The sequence below is a fragment of the Mustela lutreola genome, chromosome 8 (genome assembly GCF_030435805.1).
Source record: "Mustela lutreola isolate mMusLut2 chromosome 8, mMusLut2.pri, whole genome shotgun sequence".
NCBI lineage: Eukaryota > Metazoa > Chordata > Mammalia > Carnivora > Mustelidae > Mustela > Mustela lutreola.
In genome coordinates this window covers 74,414,409-74,435,615 of record NC_081297.1, presented here as the reverse complement: position 1 = coordinate 74,435,615, position 21,207 = coordinate 74,414,409, and the positions used below count along the sequence as shown (strand labels likewise).

The following is a 21,207-nucleotide window of genomic DNA, read 5'->3' as shown; positions in this document are numbered from 1 at the left end:
ACAATCATTTAAATACTAGTATTGCTTTCACTGTTGGCACAATGTTTTTTTTTTTCATTAAGGACACAGTTTCTTTCAAACTAGAGAATTCATTTTTTTTTTTTTGCATATAGGTGTCCACTTAGATGACATTTTATGGTAAGTAATTTAAATTGTATACATGTGTGTACATTTACCATTCTGACACGTTCTTCTTTCTCTTTTCAGCTCAGTAAAGTTAATTATTCTAATTCCTTGGTTTCCAAATTAAGTGAAAATCAAGATGCTCTTAGTTCACCACATAAAATAGCACAATTTGGGTCATTATTCAGAAGATTAAACAGGTAAGCAAAGATTTTTGAAGATTTTTTTTATTCGTTTATTAATGAGAGAGAGAGGGAGTGGCAGGCAGAGGGAGAAGTAGGCTCTCTGCTGAGCAAGGAGCTTTTTCTTTTTAAATTTTTAATTTTTTAAATTTCTTTTCAGTGTGCCAAAATTTATTGTTTATGCACCACACCCGGTGTTCCATGCAATACGTGCCCTCCATAATACCCACCACCAGGCTCACGCAACTTCCCACCCCCCACCCCTTCAAAATCTTCAGATTGTTTTTCAGAGTCCATAGTCTCTCATAGTTCATCTCCCCCTCCAATTTCCCTCAACTCCCTTCTCCTCTCCATCTCCCCATGTCCTCCATGTTATTTCTTATGCTCCACAAATAAGTGAAACAATATGATAATTAACTCTGTCTGCTTGACTTATTTCACTCAGCATAATCTCTTCCAGTCCTGTCCATGTTGATACAGTAGTTGGGTATTCATCCTTTCTGATGGAGGCATAATACTCCATAGTGTATAGGGACCACATCTTCCTTATCCATTTGTCCATTGAAGGGCACCTTGGTTCTTTCCACAGTTTGGCGACCGTGGCCATTGCTGCTATAAACATTGGGTTACAGATGTACCCTTCTTTTCCCTACATCTGTATCTTTGGGGTAAATACCCAGTAGTGCAATTGCAGTGTCATAGGGAAGCTCGATTTTTAATTTCTTAAGGAATCTCCACGCTGTTCTCCAAAGAGGCTGCACCAACTTGCATTCCCACCAACAGTGGAAGAGGGTTCCCCTTTCTCCACATCCTCTCCAATACACGTTGTTTCCTGTCTTGTTAAATTTGGCCATTCTAACTGGTGTAAGGTGATATCTCACTGTGGTTTTGATTTGAATCTCCCTGATGGCTGGTGATGATGAACATTTTTTCATGTCTGATAGCCATTTGTATGTCTTCATTGGAGAAGTGTCTGTTCATGTCTTCTGCCCATTTTTTGACATGATTATCTGTTTTGTGTGTTCGTTGAGTTTGAGGAATTCTTTGTAGCTCCTGGATATCAGCCTTTTGTCTGTACTGTCATTTGCAAATATCTTCTCCCATTCCATGGGAGCAAGGAGCTTGATGCAGGTCTCCAATGGAGGACCCTGGGATCATGACCTGAGCTGAAGGCAGATGCTTCACTTACTGAGCCACTTAGGTATCCCAAGCAAAGATTTTTGAAGGAAATAAAGAAATTGAGCAAGGAACCATATGTGGGACTCCAAGATCATGACCTGAGCCAAAGGCTGTTGCTTTACCATCTGAGCCACGCAGGTGCCCCTAGACAAATATTTTTTAGAAATGTAGACAAACTTAAGTAATACTTCTAGGAAACAAATATTAGAAGTTAAATGTAGTATTTAACTAAAATAGTTTTAAGTCATTATTTTCTAATGCGCATATCTACTTCTCATTTATTTAAACATATTAATTTTTCTTATTTATGGTAGTTGGTAAGTGACCACTTTTATTTTCTAGTTGTATATAGATCCTGGTTCATGGTTTTAAAATCCATTAAACTTGTAAAACCATTTTGAATTACTCCTAGTAGTCATGGTGAGAAACCTTGACTCTGTAATCCTATCCCAGTCTTCCTCTGTTTCAGTATATGTCACTACTATTCACTCGCAGTCTTCCTCATTTTAGTAAATGATGCTACTATTCACAAAGCAACTGGCATCAAAATAGAAGTCCTTGATTTGCTTATTTTCCTTCAACTCCCACTATCCATTTCACCAACAAAGTTTTGACTATTCTGTATTCTAATAAGCTTTAAATTTACCTACTCACATTTTCACCTCTATAGGTTTCATCCCAGTCTAAGCCACTACTGCCTCTTGCCTGGAGAATTGTAACATTTCAATTTGTTTTCTCTTTTCCTTTTCTGTTTTCGCATTTTTTTTTTTACAGTTCTATTAATGTGTAATCAACATGGAACAAACTGAATTTATCTAAAATGCGTGCTTTGATAAGTTTTGACCTGTGTCAAATATAATGAAAATATTCACCATCACCAGTAGTTTCTTTGGTTATCTTTGTAATATCTTCCTCTGGCCATTTCACAACCTTTATTCTTATCCCAAGCATCTGCTTATCTGCTTTCTGTCACTGTTGATTAGTCTATTTTCTAGAGTCTTATGTAAATGACATATAATTATGTTCCCTGCAGAAATGGGGAGTCACAACTCAAAATATACAGACTTCCAGTTATAAGACAAATAAATTTTGGGGATCTAGTATACAACATAGTGACTATAATTAATAATTACATACTTGAAGTTTGTTAATATAGTATCTCTTAAGTAGACTTACCTCATATACTTGCGAAGGTTATGTGAGGTGATGAATATGCTAGTTAGCTTGATTATAATCACTTCACAAATTACACTTATATGAAATCATCATGTTGAACACCTTAAATATATACAATTTATTTTTATTTATTTTTATTTATTTATATTTATTAATGAGAGAGAGAGGGAGTGGCAGGCAGAGGGAGAAGTAGGCTCTCTGCTGAGCAAGGAGCTTTTTCTTTTCAGTTTTATCTCAGTAAAGCTGATTGAGGGGAGGGGGGGGTGGGGAGGTAGGGAGAGGTGGAGAGGATAATTTCAAACATACTGGAAGGTTTTCTCACACTCCTCCAAGTCTATAGCTCCCAACGGTAATCACCATTCTGACCCCTGTCACTATATATTAATCAATTCTGTCTTGGATCTTCATTTAAATAGAATTATATAGTGATCTTCTTTTGGTATGGAGATTCATCCATGCTGTTGCTTGCTATTCCATGGATTAGTACTTAATTCTTTTTCGTTTCTGTATGTTATTCCACTGTATATTATATAATACTTTATTTTTTTAATGTATAGTAGACATACAGTATTTTATTAGTTGCAGGTGTACAAATAGTATTCTATTCTTAATGGACATCTGGGATAGCTCTAATTTGGGACTATTTTGAAGGAAGCTGTTGTGACATTCAGAAAAAATAAATAGGAGAAATAACTTCGTGCTCATGGATTGGAAGAATCACTAACTTTAAGGTGGAAATATCCCCCAAATTTCTGCCATTCCCTAGCTCCTGGCAGTTCTCTCCTTGCTTCTTGGAATGTCACCTTTTAGAGTCCACATACAGGTGAGGTCATATGGTACTCATCTTTGTATGTCAGACTTACTTTTCTTTTTCTTTTTTTTTTTTTTTTAAAGATTTTATTTATTTATTTATTTGACAGAGAGAAATCACAAGTAGATGGAGAGGCAGGCAGAGAGAGAGAGAGAGGGAAGCAGGCTCCCTGCTGAGCAGAGAGCCCGATGCGGGACTCGATCCCAGGACCCTGAGATCATGACCTGAGCCGAAGGCAGCGGCTTAACCCACTGAGCCACCCAGGCGCCCCAGACTTACTTTTCTTTAACTTCTTTAATGTAATGTTATTGTGCTTTCAGTAAATAAGCCTTGTGCTTCTTTGGCTGAATTTATTCCTACTTATTTTATTCTCTTTATCCTGGTGTGAATGGTATTTATTATTAATTTCATTTTTGGATTGTTCATTGATAAAATACAGGAATATAATTTTTTACATTAATCTTATCTCCTGTGATCTTGCTGATCTCATTATGAGTTCTAGAGGTTTTATGGATTCTTTAGTTCTTTTTTTTTTTTTTTTTTTTTTTACCATACTGGATTATGTTGTCCATAAATATAAGTATTTTTACCTCTCTCTTTTCAGTCAGGATGCCTTTTACTTCTTTTTCTTGACTACTGCAGTAACTAGAACCTCTGGTACAGTGTTGCATAGCAAGCAGGTAGCCAAGAGTGGGCATGCTTGCATTATCCTTAGTCTTAAAGAAAAAACATTTCACTATTATGTTAGCCATGGGTTTTTTGTAGTTGTCCTTTTTCAGGTTTAGGAAATTCCCTTCTATTCCTAGTTCTTTTAAAGTTTGTATCATGGATTTTGTCAAACATTCTTTATGAGTCTCTTGAGATTATCATGTAGTTTTTTCCACCTTTATTCTGTCAATACATTGTATATTACTTTATCTTCAAATATTAAACCACTTTGGGTTCCTGGGATAAAAGCTGCTTGGTCATGGTATATAATCCTCTTCATATATTGTAGGATTTAGTTTGTTACTATTTTTTTGGTGATTTTTATGTCTCTATTCATGAAAATTGGTGTGAATATATATATATTTTTTGTTGTTAGTGTCTTTGGTGCCAAAGTAATACTAACCTTATAGAATAAGCTGGAAGTTGTGTCCTCCTCCATTTAATGGAAGAATTAGTGGAGAATTGGTGTGATTTTTTTCTTTAAGTGTTTTTGCATCTGAGCTTTTCTTTCTGTGAAGACTTTTAACTACTAAATGTTAGAATGTCCACATTTTCTAACTTCTTGAGTCAGTTGTAGTAATGTATGTTTTTCTAGGAATTTATCCATTTCATCTAAGTTGTGTGATTTGTTAGTATAAACTTGTTTATGGTATTTCCTTGAAAACCTTTTAATTTCTGTAAAGTCACTGTTGATGTCCCTGCTGAGCAGGGAGCCTGATGCAGTACTCCATCTCCGCATTCTGGGATCATGAGCCAGAGGCAGATAGAGGACTGAGCCACCCAGGCATTCCTGATGTCCCTTCTTTAATTCTAGATCTGTGTCTTTTCTCTTTTTTGTCTTGGTCAGTATAGCTAAAGATTTGCTAATTTTATTGATATTTTTAAAGAACTAAGTTTTGTATTTCACCACTTTTCTCTGTTTTTCTGTTTTCCATTCCATTGATTTCTGCCTTAATGTTTATAATTTCCATCTTCTGCTTGCTTTGGGTTTGGTTGCCCCCCCCCCCCTTTTGGGGGTAGATTCTTAAAGTGTAACTTTAACTTACTTGATATTTTCTTTTTGTTTAGTATAGGCATTTAAGACTATAATTTTCCTTCCACCAATGCTTAGAGGCCAGCCAGTGATTACTTGGGAGGTTATGTTTAAACATCTTGAGCCAATAAGGCTTCTTCCTATGTGAAGGACTTCACATTCAACCAGGGATGAGTATAGACACTTGAGGTCCTCTCCTGAGTGTGAATACAGACTTATACATGTGGGCAGCCTTTCAGACCACTGAGGTTTCTTGCAGTTTATTAGAGGTCATTATGCCTGTTTGTTCCCTGGATCTCTCTGTGAAATTTCTGGATGTTTTTTTGCTTGCTCCAAGTATTGCCGCCCCAGTTAGTTGTACTGTTGGGCTTTCCTGATGGTTTGCCACCAAGGTAATGATTATTTTTGACAAATTCCTGGGCATGGGACTCCCTTGTCTTTTAGACTACTGAACCTTGGTAGTACCAGCCATGGAGTAGGGGTGGAAGGAAGGTAGCTTCCTGAAGCTAAAATTCCAGACCCCCACTGTTCCTGCTAATAAGGTTTAGTAGTTTTTCTTGAAGTACTGCTTTTCAGTTTATTTGCATGCCCTTGTTACTCTCCAGATTCTGAAATGATTGTTTTTACAAGTGTTATCTGGTACTGTCATTACTTTTTGAGGCGGGGGGGGGGGCAGGATTTATTTGCCAGACTTTCACATGTCATTCCAGAAGTCCGCCCCACACTGATTCATTTTTAAATGTTAAATGAGCCTTGTATTCTGGAGATAAACCCCACTTGGTTACAGCGTGCTATTCTTGTTATGAATTTCTTGGTTTGATGTGCTAAAATTTTGTCAGGAATTTTTGCATTAATCTTTATGAGGGATATTATTTTCTATGTTTCTTTTGATATCTTCATCTGGTTTGCTGTTAGCCTAATGTTGATATCATAGAGTGAGTTGGGAGTATTCCTTCCTGTGTAATTTTCTGAAAGAGTTAATGTAGAATTGGTACCATTTCTTTCTTAAATGTCTGATAGAGTTCATCAGTGAAGCCGCTTGGTATGGAGTTTTTCGGTAGGAAGGTTTTTTTTGTTTTGTGTTACTATAATTTCCAAATGAGATACAGGGTAGTCAGATTATTATTATTATTATTATTATTATTATTATTTTTAGTGAGCTTTGGTAGTTTGTCATACAAAGAGTGCATCTATTTTATCTATGTTGTAGAATTTTGACTTAAAGTTATCCATAATATTCTCTTACTATGTATTTAAAATTTTTAACACTTAAAGTGATGTCATTCTCTCATTACTAATATGAGTTGTGTCTTCTTCCTTCTTTTTCCTGGGCATTTTTTTTTTTTTAAGATTTTGTTTATTTATTTGACAGAGATCAAAAGTAGGCAGAGAGGCAGGCAGAGAGAGAGGAGGAAGCAGGCTCTCTGCTGAGCAGAGAGCCCGATTCGGGGCTCGATCCCAGGACCCTGAGATCCGTGACCTGAGCCGAAGGCAGAGGCTTAACACACTGAGCCACCCAGGTGCCCCTCCTGGTCATTTTTTTAAATTTAAAACTGATTGGCCTATAACATTATACTAGTTTCAGGTATAAATTATAATTAAATCTTTGTATATGTTGTAAAATGATCACAATACGTTTAGTTACCATTTGTCACCATACAAAGTTATAATTTTTTTGTAATGAGAATATTTAAGATTTATTCTTAGTAACTTTCAAGTATACAGTGTAATATTACTGACTATAATCACCATTCTGTACATTCCCACAACTTATTTTATAATTGGAATTTTTTTTTAACCTCTTGACCCACTTGACCCACACCCCAACTTAGCTCCCCTCTGGCAAACACCAGCTTATCTTTTGTATTCATGAATTTTGTTTTGTTTGCTTGTTTTATTTTTTAGATTCTCTATATAGGTAAACTACATGGCATTTTTCTTGCCCTGTGTGGCTTATTTCACTTAGCATAATACCTTCAAGCTCCATCCATTTTGTCACAAATGGCAAGAATTCATTCTCTTTATTTTTAAACCCTCTTTTTTTTTTTTTTTTTTTTTAAATGTATTCATTGGAGACAGAGACAGAGCATGATCAGGGGAGAGAGGCAAAGGGAGAGGGAGAAGTATACTCCTTGCTGAGCTGGGAGCCAGATGCAGGGCTTGGTCCAGGACCTGGAGATCGTGACCTGAGCCAAAATGCAGACACTTAATCTTTTGAGCCACATAGAAACCCCCTTTTTTAACTTTCTTAATCAACATTTATGAGCAAAATAGAAGAAACCATGAGTAATTCCCTGGAGTTTGTCCTGAGGCTAAATATCTTTTTTTTTTTTTTATTTATTTAAATCTAGTTAGCCAACATATAGTACATCATTAGTTTTTGATGTAGTGTTCAGTGATTCATTAGTTGTGTGTAACACCCAGTGCTCATCAGATCGTGTGCCCTCCTTAATGCCCATCACCTAGTTACACTTTCATTCCACTCCCCTCCCTTCCGCAACCCTCAGTTTGTTTCCCAGAGTTAAAAGTCTCACGGTTTGTCTCCCTCTTTGATTTCTTCCCATTCAGTTTTCCCTCCCTTCCCATATGGTCCTCTGTGCTACTCCTTACATTCCACAGATGAGTGAAACCATATGATAATTGTTTTTCTCTGATTGACTTATTATTTTTATTTTTTAAAGATTTTATTTATTTATTTGACAGAGAGAGTGAGAGAGCACAAGCAGGGAGGACAGTGGGGAGGGAGATAGAGAGAAGCAGACTCCCCGCTGAGCAGGGAGCCCAATGTGGGGCTCGATCCCAGTACCCTGGGATCCTGACCCGAGCCAAAGATGCCCAACCATCTAAGCCACCCAGGAGTTCCCTGACTGACTTATTTCACTTAGCATAATCTCCTCAGTTCCTTCCATGTCAATGCAAGCGGTAGGTATTCATCCTTTCTGATAGCTGAGTAATACTCCATTGTATAAACGAACCACATCTTCTTTATCCATTCATCTGTTGAAGGACATCTTGGCATGGACACTGTGGATATTGCTGCTGTGAACAATTTGGTGCATATGCCCCTTCTTAGAGTAGTGCAATTGCTCAGTTGTAGGGTAGCTCTATTTATAATATTCTAAGGAACCTCCATACTGTTTTCCAGACTGGTTGCACAATTTGCCTTCTCACCACCATTTTTGGTGGTCTTGATTTTGTGTAGATCTAGAATTTCATCTGGTGATGTTTTCCTTCAATTCTGAAGACTTCAACATTTCTTCTAGTATGGGTCTGCCAGTGATTAATTTCTCTTTTGTATACTTGTCTGTGTTTTACTCTTTTTGAAAGATGTCTTTTGACTTGCATTGTTTCTAACTAGAAATTTGCTGTCATTTTTATCTTAATATCTGTATCTACAATATATGGTTTTTCTGTTTTTAAGATTTTTCTATCATGGATTCTCTGTCATGTACTTTCTACCATGGATTTTTATCCATTGATTAGAATGTTCATTTTCTTTATACTTCCTGTGTTTAGGCTGTGTTGAGCTTTTTAAATCTGTGGACTCACTGTTTTTATCAAATTTGGAAACAGATCAGCCATTAATTTTTAAAATATTTTTTATGATTTCTTTTTCCTTTTTGGGGACTCAGATTACATTAACTTAGTCCAATTGAAGTTGTGTCCCAGTTTACTGATGCTTTATTTATATATTTTCAGTATTTTTTCTCTGTTTCACCTTATGTAAATTATATTGCTTTATCTCTAGAATCAGTAGTTGTATCTTCTTTGATGTCTCATCTACTCATAAATCTGTTCAGTATACTTTTCATCTCTGTAAGCTTGATTTAACTTTTATTTATATCTCCCATGCATTTATTTTAACATGCTCAGTCTTTCCTCTAACTTTTTTGATGTCTTTGTCTACAAATACTAGCATTTTGTCATTTTTTGGTCTGTTTCTGATTGATTTTTCTTCTCATTATGGGTTGTACTTTCTGCTTCTTTTTATTCCTGGTAATTTTATTTGGATTCTGTGAATTCTGATTTTCATGTTTTTGGTTGTCCGGAGATGTTTGTATCCCTATAAACTATCCTAAGCTTTATTCTGGATACAGTTTAGTTATTTGGAAATACTATGGTTTTACTGAGGTTTGCTTTAAATTTTGTTAGGCAGGACCACATATGCCTTTAGCCTATACTTAATTTTGCCCTCTGCTGAGGCAATACCCTTCTGAATACTCTGTGATTCCTTTTGAATTATGAGGTTTTTCCACTCTGGTTGATACAAACAAAATTTTCCCATCTTATCCTGTTAGATACTTTATTCTCCTCCCCACTGCCAGCCTTGGGTATTATTTCTTCATATGCATGTGCTGATCAATGCTTAGCTGAAGATTTGAGAACTCTCCCTATATCTCCAGAATGCTCTCTCCTTGAAGCACTCTCCTAAGGATACTCTGCCGTGTGAACTCTATCCTCTGTATTCTTTTAGAACCCCCAGCTCTGTTTTCTCAACAAAGGGAATCTGTGAGCTCTGACTGGGATGTCCGTTTATATTCTATGGCTTGTATACCTTCTGTAGGCAGTAAGCTGGGAGCAGTCATGAGGTTCGCCTCAATTGCTTTCTTTCTCAAGAATCATTTTCCTTTTCTACTTGATGGTCCATATATGAAAACTTTTTTTTTTAAGATTTTATTTATTTATTTGACAGAGATCACAAGAAGGCAGAGGCAGGCAGAGAGAGGGGAGGAAGCAGGCTCCCTGCTGAGCAGAGAGCCCGATGTGGGCTCGATGCCAGGACCCTGGGATCATGATCTGAGCCAAAGGCAGAGGCTTTAACCCACTGAGCCACCTAGGTGCCTCCATATATGAAAACTTTTATCTCATATATTTTGTCTAGTCTTTTTAATTGCACCAGTCAGGAGGGTAAGTCTAGTTCCTCTTGCTTCATTTTGGCCAGTTGGAAGTTTGAAACTTATATTCACCTGGCAGTCAAACTGATATTTTTCAGGGCAAAAAGCAAGTCAGTTTTACTTTTGTATTTAGAACCTTTCAGTGTTTCTTATTGTTCTTTTAAAAAATGAAGCTCTATTTATATGACCAAGTAATTCCACTACTGGGTGTTCAAGAAAATTAAAACACTAATTCAAAAAATGTATGCACTCCTTTGTTTATTGCAGCATTATTTACAATGGCTTAATTATGGCATCAACCCAAGTGTCCATCCATAGTGGATAAAGGACACACACACACACACACACACACACACAAACACCCAGTGGAATATTACTCAGCCATAAAAAATAAAAACACATGAACAAAGAAAAAAGAGACAAAAAGCCAGACACTTAAATTTAGAAAACAAACTGGTGGTTACCAGAGGGGAAGTGGGTGGGAAGGGTCAGTAAAATAGGTAAAGGGGATTAAGAGTATACTTACCATGTTAAGCACTGAGTAATGTATAGAATTATTGCATCATTATATTGTATACCTGAAATTAATGTAGCACTGTATATTAATTATACTAGAATTAGAAATACTAAGTTCTGTGTAATTTGGGGCCATTTCCTTCACTGATTCTATTCAATCTTTTTTTTTTTTTTAAGATTTAATTTATTTGTGAGAATGATAAGATAGCACAAGCTGGGGGAGGGGCAGAGGGAGAAGCGGACTTCCCACTGAGCAGGGAGCCCAACTTGGGACTCTATCCCAGGACTCTGAGATCATGACCTGAACTAGAGGCAGATGCTTAACCTACTGAGCCACCCAGACACCCCTGTTCTTTCCTTTTTGTTTCTCAAATGTGTGGCATATTTTGCTTTTGTGCTTATTACTCTGTCCCCTTAGAGTAGGTTTACTCCTTTCTTCACATGTTTAACCATTCTTATTTATCACTTCTTTACTGGGGGCTTTTCCAACCACACCATCTGATACAGGACTTCTAACACAAGTTATTCCATCATATGATCTTGTAGCATCTATAAAGGCACTGTAACTATCTTCTTTATTTGTTTATTTCTGTATTTCTTTTATCCTTTGTTCTTATTAATAGTTACTATTATTTTCCTTAACTAGAATATAAGCTGTATTATCTCCCTACCACATAATAGGCATACATTAAATATCTGCTTAATATATATAGATAAGTCTGTCTTTACATTTTTTAAAATTTAGAGTAATAATTTCTCTGGTGTTAATGTTGTATATCATTGCATGCTATGTGTTATGCCTTTTGGTATAATATAACAGCATTATATTGCCCCAAACCCCAGTGAGACCTATGTTGATTAATAGTGTAGGATTGTGATCTGTGAACATTTGTGGGTAAAATATCTCTCCTTAACAGCAAATTGAACTTTTTTATTTCTCTGTCCACAACACATGGCATAGTGTCTGGAACACAACAAGTATACCTGCTTGTTAGGTGTTTAAAAATAACTTAAAAAATAAAATTGGAGGGGCGCCTGGGTGGCTCAGTGTGTTGGAGCTTCTGCCTTCGGCTCAGGTCATGATCTCGGGGTCCTGGGATCGAGCCCCACATCGGGCTCTCTGCTCAGCGGGGAGCCTGCTTTCCTCCTCTCTCTGCCTGCCTCTCTGCCTACTTGTGATTTCTCTCTGTCAAATAAATAAATAAATTCTTTAAAAAAAATAAATAAGTAAAATTGAAAATCAGTCAGATTTTTAGTGGCCTATATTTCTTTTCTAAATTTCTTGGTACCTCCAACCTCTGGAACAATCCAACCCCAAGTGAATTTTTTGATCATCAGTAACAACAAATTTTGAAATATCTTGATTTCTAATTATGTCCTTTGATACTTTGATTTGATACAAGTTGGACATAAAGTAGAATTATGATTTCTGCATTAGAAAGGAACTTAAAATTTATCTAGTCTAACCTTTTCATCTAATTTGTATTTTGGCTTTATTATTTATATATGCATTTGTATCTACTTTTCTGCCTTGGTAACTTCAGAGTTGTTAGGTTGAGAAAAATCTATTATAATATTCTCATGACTATTTGATTTATGTTTAACAGGGTAATCACAGTATTTAAATATCTTTATATGGTTAAATGAAGCAGAAGTATACATAGTAATTGTTCAGGTTATTCACTAGATCTTACTATAGATGGTAAGACAAACTACGGGGTTTTTTTTTTTTTTTTGTTAATATAACAGTAAATTGAACCTATGCTAATTTTCATTTTGAAATACTGAATTAAGTGTAGATTATTTTATACTCACTAATGTACTAGAATAGTACATTAGACAAATTTTGACCCAAAGCAAATTGTGTATTTAAATTAAAAAAATTAAAACATAGTGTAGGTAAGTATTAGTAGTTGCCCAGTATATTCTCTAAGAATTTAGTTGTTTTGAAATGAAAATGCTATATATTTTTCTTGCTAAATATATTTTTATTTATCTCAAAGTCCAGACAGTAGGAATTTCCTTACTGGACCTGTTGTGGTTATGGATGAAGAATGTGGAAGCATGAATGAACGAAGACAGTCAGAATTCCTTACCGAAAAACAATCAGTACAACATAATTGGGGAGAAAATAGAAGAGAGGTTTCAAATTTTCTTGCAGGTGTGAACCAGCCAACAACCAGCCTTAAATCGGAGAATTGTAACTCTTTTACTCGTGAAAATGTCATCAATTTATTAAACATAGATCAACAGAGGATAAAGAAAACGTTTGACAAGTGTGGTGATGATAGTATGGGAGATATTTGTGCAATCACAAGTTATAATAAAAATGATCCAACTGGTAGATACATTAGAAGTATTTTTTCAGATCCAGAATTGACTGTTAGTAATTCTACTTTTAATAAAACAAGTTGTCCAGAAAAGTGTCAGCCAAACAAGAGGTATCAAGAAGAGTACCATAATAATGAAAGAAATACTCTTAGTGCATCTTTTGAAAATAATTGTTATGCATCCAGCTCTGAAAAAAAAGGTGAGTGTTATACATAGAAAACATAATCTATTGGGATTTTTTTGTTTTCAGTGTGTGTGTGTGTGTGTGCGTGTGTGCGCGTGTAAAAATAGGAAGTTAAAAATAGAATGACATTCTTTTATAAGACTTTTTGGATCAGTAATGTTCTTCTATGTAGTTTGTAAGCTTCAAATTAAAAAACAAGTAGTCTCTGTTAAGGTTTTGAATTCAACGCATACTTTTATTTTTAAAGGAAAATTTAAATGTGATTTCCAAGTGAAGACACCACAGAAGGGAAGTCAGAAATTCCCAGTGAATCATATGTAAGTTTTTAGGTAAATCTGGGGACTACAAATCAGGATCTAGGATGGTGCATGTTGAATGTTTGAATTGATGAAAAGTCAGTAGGCATATTGCTTTCTGGAATTGGATAGACTAGCCTCAGGGAAGACTTCTCAGCTGTCAGAATCTTGGTAATATCAACTTATTTGAGAGGATGGTGCTCATATTTGCTATTTTAAAAATATCTGGAATCTTAGTATTAATAAAGTTTGAGAAAACTCACTTATGTGTTCAAGAAACTTGTATACTCACCAGAATGTAGTTTATTAATTTACAGTGAGGAAGAGTCGAGTCACATAATATAGGAATGCTTACTTGCATGGTAAGCATATTTTCTAACTTTTGGTTCAGCTCTCCTTGGGAAGGTTGATTGGTTAGTATAGAATCAGAACAAGAGAGTGATAGAATTCAACGTTAATGGCATAAGCATATTAACATTTTATGGGACTGTTATTTATAGGGAATTAAACAAAATTTCTGGTTTCAGAATAGCCCAAACTTTCTTGGTAATAATTGTGATTTAGTCACATTTTGGTAACTGAAAATCACTAACTAGAATATATTTTTATTTTGAAAATACTTTCTTAGGGAAGTATTTAAAATTCCTATTTATAAAAAAGAGCGTATAGTTGCTATTTTAATGGGATTGACACAACAAATTATTTAAAATGAAGAGTCACACCTTATTTAATAAAATCAATAAATTAGCTGCTTTGTTGTCAAATCCCTAAATATTCAGAAACTTGTGAATGAAAAACAGCATGGTAGGCCTTGAATTTTAAAATGTACTTTATGAAACTGATTTAGAACACAATTCCCAAGTCTGGCTGCATGTCTACATCACTTGAGGGGGGTGACTTTTTAAAATTAAAAATGTCACATTTGATCCGCATGTAATAAATAAACTCTTTAGGTTGGAGCTTATGAATTGTTTTTCAAAAAATCTTCTCTTATAATTCTGACCTGAAGCCAACTTTGGAAACCATAATTTAGAGTAATAATTTTCAATAGGAAATAAGGCACACTTTAAAAGCATCTTATTTATGGTCCTTAGGTGTAATATGTCTTTGGAAGAATTGTGTTCTAAGCAGTCATGGGACTTTGGATTTGATGAGGTAAAGTACATCTTCCATTATCTTTCCAGTTAAGTCAGTTGTTGTTATGTCATATTTTATTATTGGCAGTTTACTTTGTTTTAAAGTTAGTTTTTATCAAAAAATTTCCTCTGAGATTAATATTTTTTTTTATTCTGGGGAAATTCTAGCTTGGATTTAGAAATAAAATTAACACCTTTGCAAACCTGTAATATGCTTTAAGACAAACCAATCCAGATTTTTTAAAATTTTTTAATTTTTTTATTAACATATAATGTATTATTACCTCCAGGGGTACAGGTTTGTGAATCACTAGGTTTATACACAGTACTCACCATAGCACATACCTTCCCCAATGTCCATAACCACACCACCCTCTCCTTACCCTTCTCCCCCTGGAAACTCTCAGTTTGTTTTATGAGTCAATTTAGATATTTTAAAAATTCTTTCTGTAAATTCTATAAAATTTCTTCCAAGATGAAAGCATTTAGGTTTCAGTGTCCTATGGTCAACATTGTTGTATGTTTAAGAATACTGAAAGAGCTATAAACATTGGTTATGTAAGTTGTAACTGCTGCTTATAATAAGGGTGTGTGATTTTTACAACAGTCCAGGTTTTGTGCTAGGAGCTTTATGTACTTCATTCCTAACCTATAAGGGCTTGATTCTGTAAGAGCTTCAGTGCAAAAGAGACTCTGATTTAGAGAGATGAAATGACTTGTTAAAGATAACATACTCAAAGATTCAGACTCTTAATATTTTTTTAAATTTTATTATTTTATAATTTATTTTAGAGAGAGAGAAAGAGAGCAGAGGGAGGTACAGAGTTAGAGGGACAAGCAGACTCCCCACTGAGCAGGACGCCCAATGCGGGGCTTGAGCCCAAGATTCTGAGCAGAAATCAAGAGTCTGATGCTCAACCGACTGAGCCACCCAGGCGCTGCTTCAGAGTCTTACTTGACACTATATTTTCTACTACACTGTTTTCTCTTTTTGTCTTCAATAAATATGCATTGACTGCATATTATGAATGCATTTAATATAATTTATTGAGTGTCTTTTTTTTTTTTAAAGATTTTATTTATTTATTTGACAGAGATCACAAGTAGGCAGAGAGGCAGGCAGAGAGAGAGGAGGAAGCAGGCTCCCTGCTGAGCAGAGAGCCCAATGCGGGACTCTATCCCAGGACCCTGAGATCATGACCTGAGCCGAAGGCAGCGGCTTAACCCACTGAGCCACCCAGGCGCCCTATTGAGTGTCTTTTATACGCTAGGTAGACACTGTGGCCACAGTGGTAAAATAACAAAAGTTTCTGCTCTTCTGATACTTAGATTCTATTATGCACGAGATGATGAAAGGTACAGAGATAAAAGGACATGGAACGTATCTTTCAGAAGTTATAGTCTAGTAGCTGTACTGAAACAAACAAAAAACCTATTGCATTTAGATACAGTTGCTCCAATTGGGGTTTTTACAAAAGGCAGCTAAAACTTAGTAAAAGACACTTCTAAGTTTTCTTTTAGGAGTTTATGGTTTCCGTTCTTAGATTTGGATCTTTAATCCATTTTGAATTCATTTTTATGTATGGTATAGGAAAAGTGGTTTGTTTTTATTTTTTCAAATGAAGCGGTCCAGTTTTCCAAATATCATTTTTTGGAAAGACTCTTCCCCATTCTGTATTCTTACCTCCTTTGTTGTAGGTTAATTGACATATAGATGTGGGTTTATTTCTGTGACTATCTTGTTCCATTGATCTATGTGTCTGGTTTTGTGCCAGCACCATAGTGTTTTGATTACTGTAGCTTTGTAGTCTTTCTGGAAATCTGGGATTGTGATACCTTCAGTTTTGTTCTACTCAGCCTTAGCAACATATTTATGGCTGTGTTTCCTCAGGCAAGGGAAACAAAAGTGAAAATGAACTAAAATACACCCAAATAAAAGGCTTTTGCACAGCAAAGGAAACCACCAACAAAATAAAAAGGCAACCTGTTTAACAGGAGAAAATATTTACAAATTATATATATCCAGTAAGAAGTTAATGCCCCAAATGTATTAAGAACTGATACAACTCAAGCCCCAAGCAAGCAAATAATCTGATTTAAAAAAATGAGCAGAAGACCCAGATGGACATTTTTCCAGTGAAGACAAACAGGTGAAAAAAAAAAAAAAAACCACATGGAAACAAACACATAAAAAAAATCCTCAATGTCACTATCATCAGGGAAATGCAAATCAGAACCACAATGAGATACTACTTCATACCAGTCAAAATGGCCAGTATACAAAAGACAAGAAATAACAAGTATTGAGGGGGATGTGGAGGATTAATTTCAATTTTTTATATTGGAAATACATTCTCTATCTTTTCATGAACAATATTTGCAAAACTTCTGGTTATCTGCTCTGATACCTCAACTGCAGAAATTTAAAAGTTGCCTATGAGAGATCCTGCCCTTCAGTTTTAGCTATTGAAAGATTAACTTGAATTACAAACTTATATTCTTTGATTTACTCAGTACTTGGATTCTTCTGGTGCCTAAGGTCAACTTTTTACTGCTTTGTAGAGAATGTAGTTTCATAAAAATACATATCAAATTCATCCAAATAGTCATTTAGCTGTCTGTCTGGTTTATTTACACATTCTGTCATGTGCTCTGAGCAAAATGCAGCCAAAATTGAAAAGGCTGCTGTTTATAATTAAGGACAGGGACCTCTAAATGACTCCTTTTTGGAGGTGCCTCGTTAGCGCAGTAGGTAGCGTGTCAGTCTCATAAATGACTCCTTTTTGGTACTTGTGAAAAGGTCAAGCACCAGCATATTGGTAGGAATAAAAATTGGTGCAACCACTATGGAAATCAGTACTGAACTTAATAAAGTAAAAACAGAAATATTGTACAATCCAGTAATTCCATTACTGGGTATTTACCCCCAAAAAACAGAAATATGGGCACCTGGGTGGCTCAGTCAGTTAAGCAGCTGTCTTCGGCTCAGGTCATGATCCTGGGGTCCTGGGATCGAGCCCCACATAGGGCTTCCTGCTCAGTGGGGAGCCTGCTTTTCCCTTTGCCTATGTCCTCGCTCATGTTCTCTTTCTCATTCATTCTATCAAATCTAAAACCAAAAATGTCTTAAAAACAGAAATACTCATTTGAAAAGGTATATGCATCCCAATCTTTATTGCAACATTATATGCAGTGGCCAAGATATGGAAGGAACCCAAATGCTCAGTTGATGAATGAATAATAAATTGTGGTATGTGTATGTATATATATGTGAGTATGCACACACACGCAGTAGAGTGTTACTCAGCCATAAAAAAGAATGAGATCTTTCCATTTGTGACAATATGGATGCACCTAGAGAGTATTGTGGCAAATAAATCAGAGAAAAACAAATACCATATGACTTCACTTGTAAAAAATAAAATGAATGAGCAAACAATAAACCAAGACTTTTAAATACAGAGAACAAACTGGTGGTTGCCAGAGGGAAGGTTGATGGAGGATGGGCAAAATAGGTGAAGAGGATTATAAAGTAAATATGATATAAAATAAAATAAGTCATGGAAATGGAAAGTATAGCTTAGGAACTATTGCCAGTAATATTATAATAATGTATGATGACAGATGGTAACTGTAGTTATAGTGAGCATTGAGTAATGTGTAGAATGATTTAATCAGTATGTTGTATACCCAAAGCTAATATAAACTTTTATGTCAATTCAATAATAAATAATAAAAGACAGTTTTAAGTTTCATGGGCACTCAGAGGAAGATGTGTTAGAGGAGAAAGCTTTTGATCCGGGTTGTCAGTAAATTAACCAAATGGGCAAATTACCATCATCCTTTGAAGAAAGAGCAATATAGATATAAACTAAGAGGTGAAGGAATATAGCTTCTTTTAGAAACTGTAAGTAATTTGTTTCATTCTACTTACTGTTATTGCTACTACTGTTGCATAAATTATAAGAGGTTGAGGGAAGGCAAGAAATAATTCTGGACATTATAAAGGACCAAGTCATAAAAGACCTTGTATGACATATAATAGTTTAATTTCCTATCATCAGAGAGTCACTAAAAAAATTTTAGCAGAGGAATATGATAACATCAGGGTATTAAAAAGTTGAGTGGCATTGTGGATGGAAACAGGGAAGAGCTATCACAGATTTAGAAGTTCTAGATTTGAAAGAACTTGATGATTAGTTAAGTGAGAAGGAAAAAATTAAAGACCTGTATTTATGATTTAGGTAAATGATTAGTTGATGGGATGATGCCATTCACCAAGATTGAAAATATGAGAGATGGTTGCAGAAAAGGTTAACTCTCCACCAAATTTTATGTACTTTTTTTTTTTATATATAGAATAGAGCTGTTATTTTGAAAGGAATACTTTTCCAAATCTTCCATCTATCTAAATTTGGCCATATGGCTCAATAATAAAACATTATCAGAAGTAATGTGCATTGTTTTCACACACCACAAAAAGTGGAGATTCCTTCTCTGTGGTATCCTTCTTGTGAGAGCTAGATGGTAGTGAAGACCTAAGGAATGTTTGCATCCATAAGATAGGAGAGACTGAATCTAAATCACTAGATGGAAGAAGATTACCTACTGACTAGGAAAACTCATTTTAGATTATTTACTCGAGAAAGAAATAATTGTTTAAGCATTATACATTTTGTGATTTATTTTTGTTACCTAGCATTTCTCAAATTCAGAATGAGAGATTTCTAAGAGAATATCAGTTAAGTTTTGACATGTTGAGGTTAATTGAAGTCTTCTGAAAAATCTGTGATATATATGAAGATGTATCATAGCCATTTATATATAGAGAGCCTGAAGTCAGAAGAAGCTTTTAGTATTCAGTAAATAGATGGTAATTGAGTACATTTGTGTCTACATATGTGATTTCCAGGAGAAAACGTATAGGCTAAGAATAAAGAGTCCTGAGAAGCCACAACATTTGAAGTTGGAGGACACTCAGTAGAAGAGAAGCTAGGAAAAGAGACAGAATGAATTGTTAGACAGGTTTGATGAATTCTACTAGAAGAATGGTAGAAAAGAAAAATAGTTTTTCAAGGAAGGGAATATAGTCAGTAATATCAGATGCTGTCCTGTTACTCCTAGAACTTCTATTTTCCCAAAAAGAATAATATAGATATATTCTCTCAAAGAAGGAATTGTCAGCAGGTTAGAAAACTGAAAAAACAAACTCTGTTTGAGTACATTTATGACAGCTTGAATGTGGCTAGAGCAAATCAGAGAAGAAAATAAGCCCATTGGTGGAGCCTGAAGGGAATCTGATGCTATGAGAATTTCTTCGTGTAGACCAGGCATAGGATTTTTAATTTGTTCTATAGTGGAACACTGGCTAAAATCCTAAATTCTGTAAGCACTATGAAGGCAGAAGTCAGAACTGGAAAGAAAGAAGAGGTACGAGCAGAAGAAAGGTAAGGTTTGCCTGCCCACTGGCTGGGTAAAATCAGGACAGGTAGTTCCTACTGAGGCAGAATTAATGAAGAAACAGAAGCACACAGAGAAAACAAAAATCCATCTCCGATGGCAGATAGTGGGGAATGGAAAGTGTAGGGGTGGTCCAAGATCTTTTTGTTGGATGTGGAAGGGAATATGAAAGAACAGGTCTTGGAGGAGTATAATAATTATTTTTATTAAGGTTTAATTATATATAACAATTTATTTTCAGGTGTACAACATAATGATTGATATATGTATAAATTGTGAAATAATCACCAGAATAGGTCTAGTTAACATCCATTACCATACAGCAGTTAAAAATGTGTTTTTCTTGTGATTAGAACTTTTAAGATCTACTCTTTTAGGAAGTTTCAAATATATAATAGTGATTTACTAATTTTAGTCACCATGCTGTACATTACATCATAGGACTTACTTTATAACTAGAAGTTTGTATCTTTTGACAACCTTCATCCCTTATGCCTATACTCCACCTCTAGAAAACCACCTATCTGTTCTCTGAATCTCTGAGTTTGTATTTAATTTTAATTTTTTTAGGTTACACATGTAAGTGAGATCATATGGTATTTGTTTTTCTTTGTCTAACTTAATTTCATGTAGCATAATGCCCTCAAGTTCCATTCATTTTGATGCAAATGGCAGGGTTTCCTTCTTTAATATAGCTGAATAATATTCCATTGCATGTGTATACCACATCTTCTTTATACATTTTCCCATCTAAGGATACTTAGTTCATTTCCATGTCTTAGCTACAGTAAATAATGGCAATGAACAAGGGAGTGAGGATAATCACTTCGAATTACTGACTTCATTTCCTTTGGAAAAATGACTGGAAGTGGATTCTTTGGATCATATGGTAGTTCTGTTTTTAATTTTTGAGGATACTCTTCACTGCTTTCTATAATGGCTGACCAATTTGCATTCCCTCCAGCAATACACAAGGGTTTCCTTTTCTCCACGTCCTTGCCAATACTTGTTACTTCTTGTCTTTATGGTATTAGCCATTCTAACAAGTGTGAGGTGCTGTCTCATTGGGGTTTTACTGAGTTGCATTTTCTTGATGATTCATGATATTGAGCACCTTTTTGTTTACCTGTTGACCATCTGTATGTCTTCTTTGGGTAAAAGTCTGTTCAATTCCTCT

General features: G+C 35.2%; 1 protein-coding gene across 2 annotated transcripts in view; it reads left to right on the top strand.

Annotated features, from left to right (window-relative positions):
* C8H12orf40 (chromosome 8 C12orf40 homolog) overlaps positions 1–21,207 on the top strand; it is a 97,543-nt gene that overhangs the window by 51,974 nt on the left and 24,362 nt on the right. For both annotated transcript variants that reach the window (XM_059185647.1, XM_059185648.1), the window contains exons 6-9: positions 208–323; positions 12,627–13,153; positions 13,386–13,455; positions 14,529–14,589. In XM_059185647.1, coding sequence (XP_059041630.1) covers positions 208–323; positions 12,627–13,153; positions 13,386–13,455; positions 14,529–14,589 — 774 coding nt within the window. The remainder of the gene's footprint in view (positions 1–207; positions 324–12,626; positions 13,154–13,385; positions 13,456–14,528; positions 14,590–21,207) is intronic.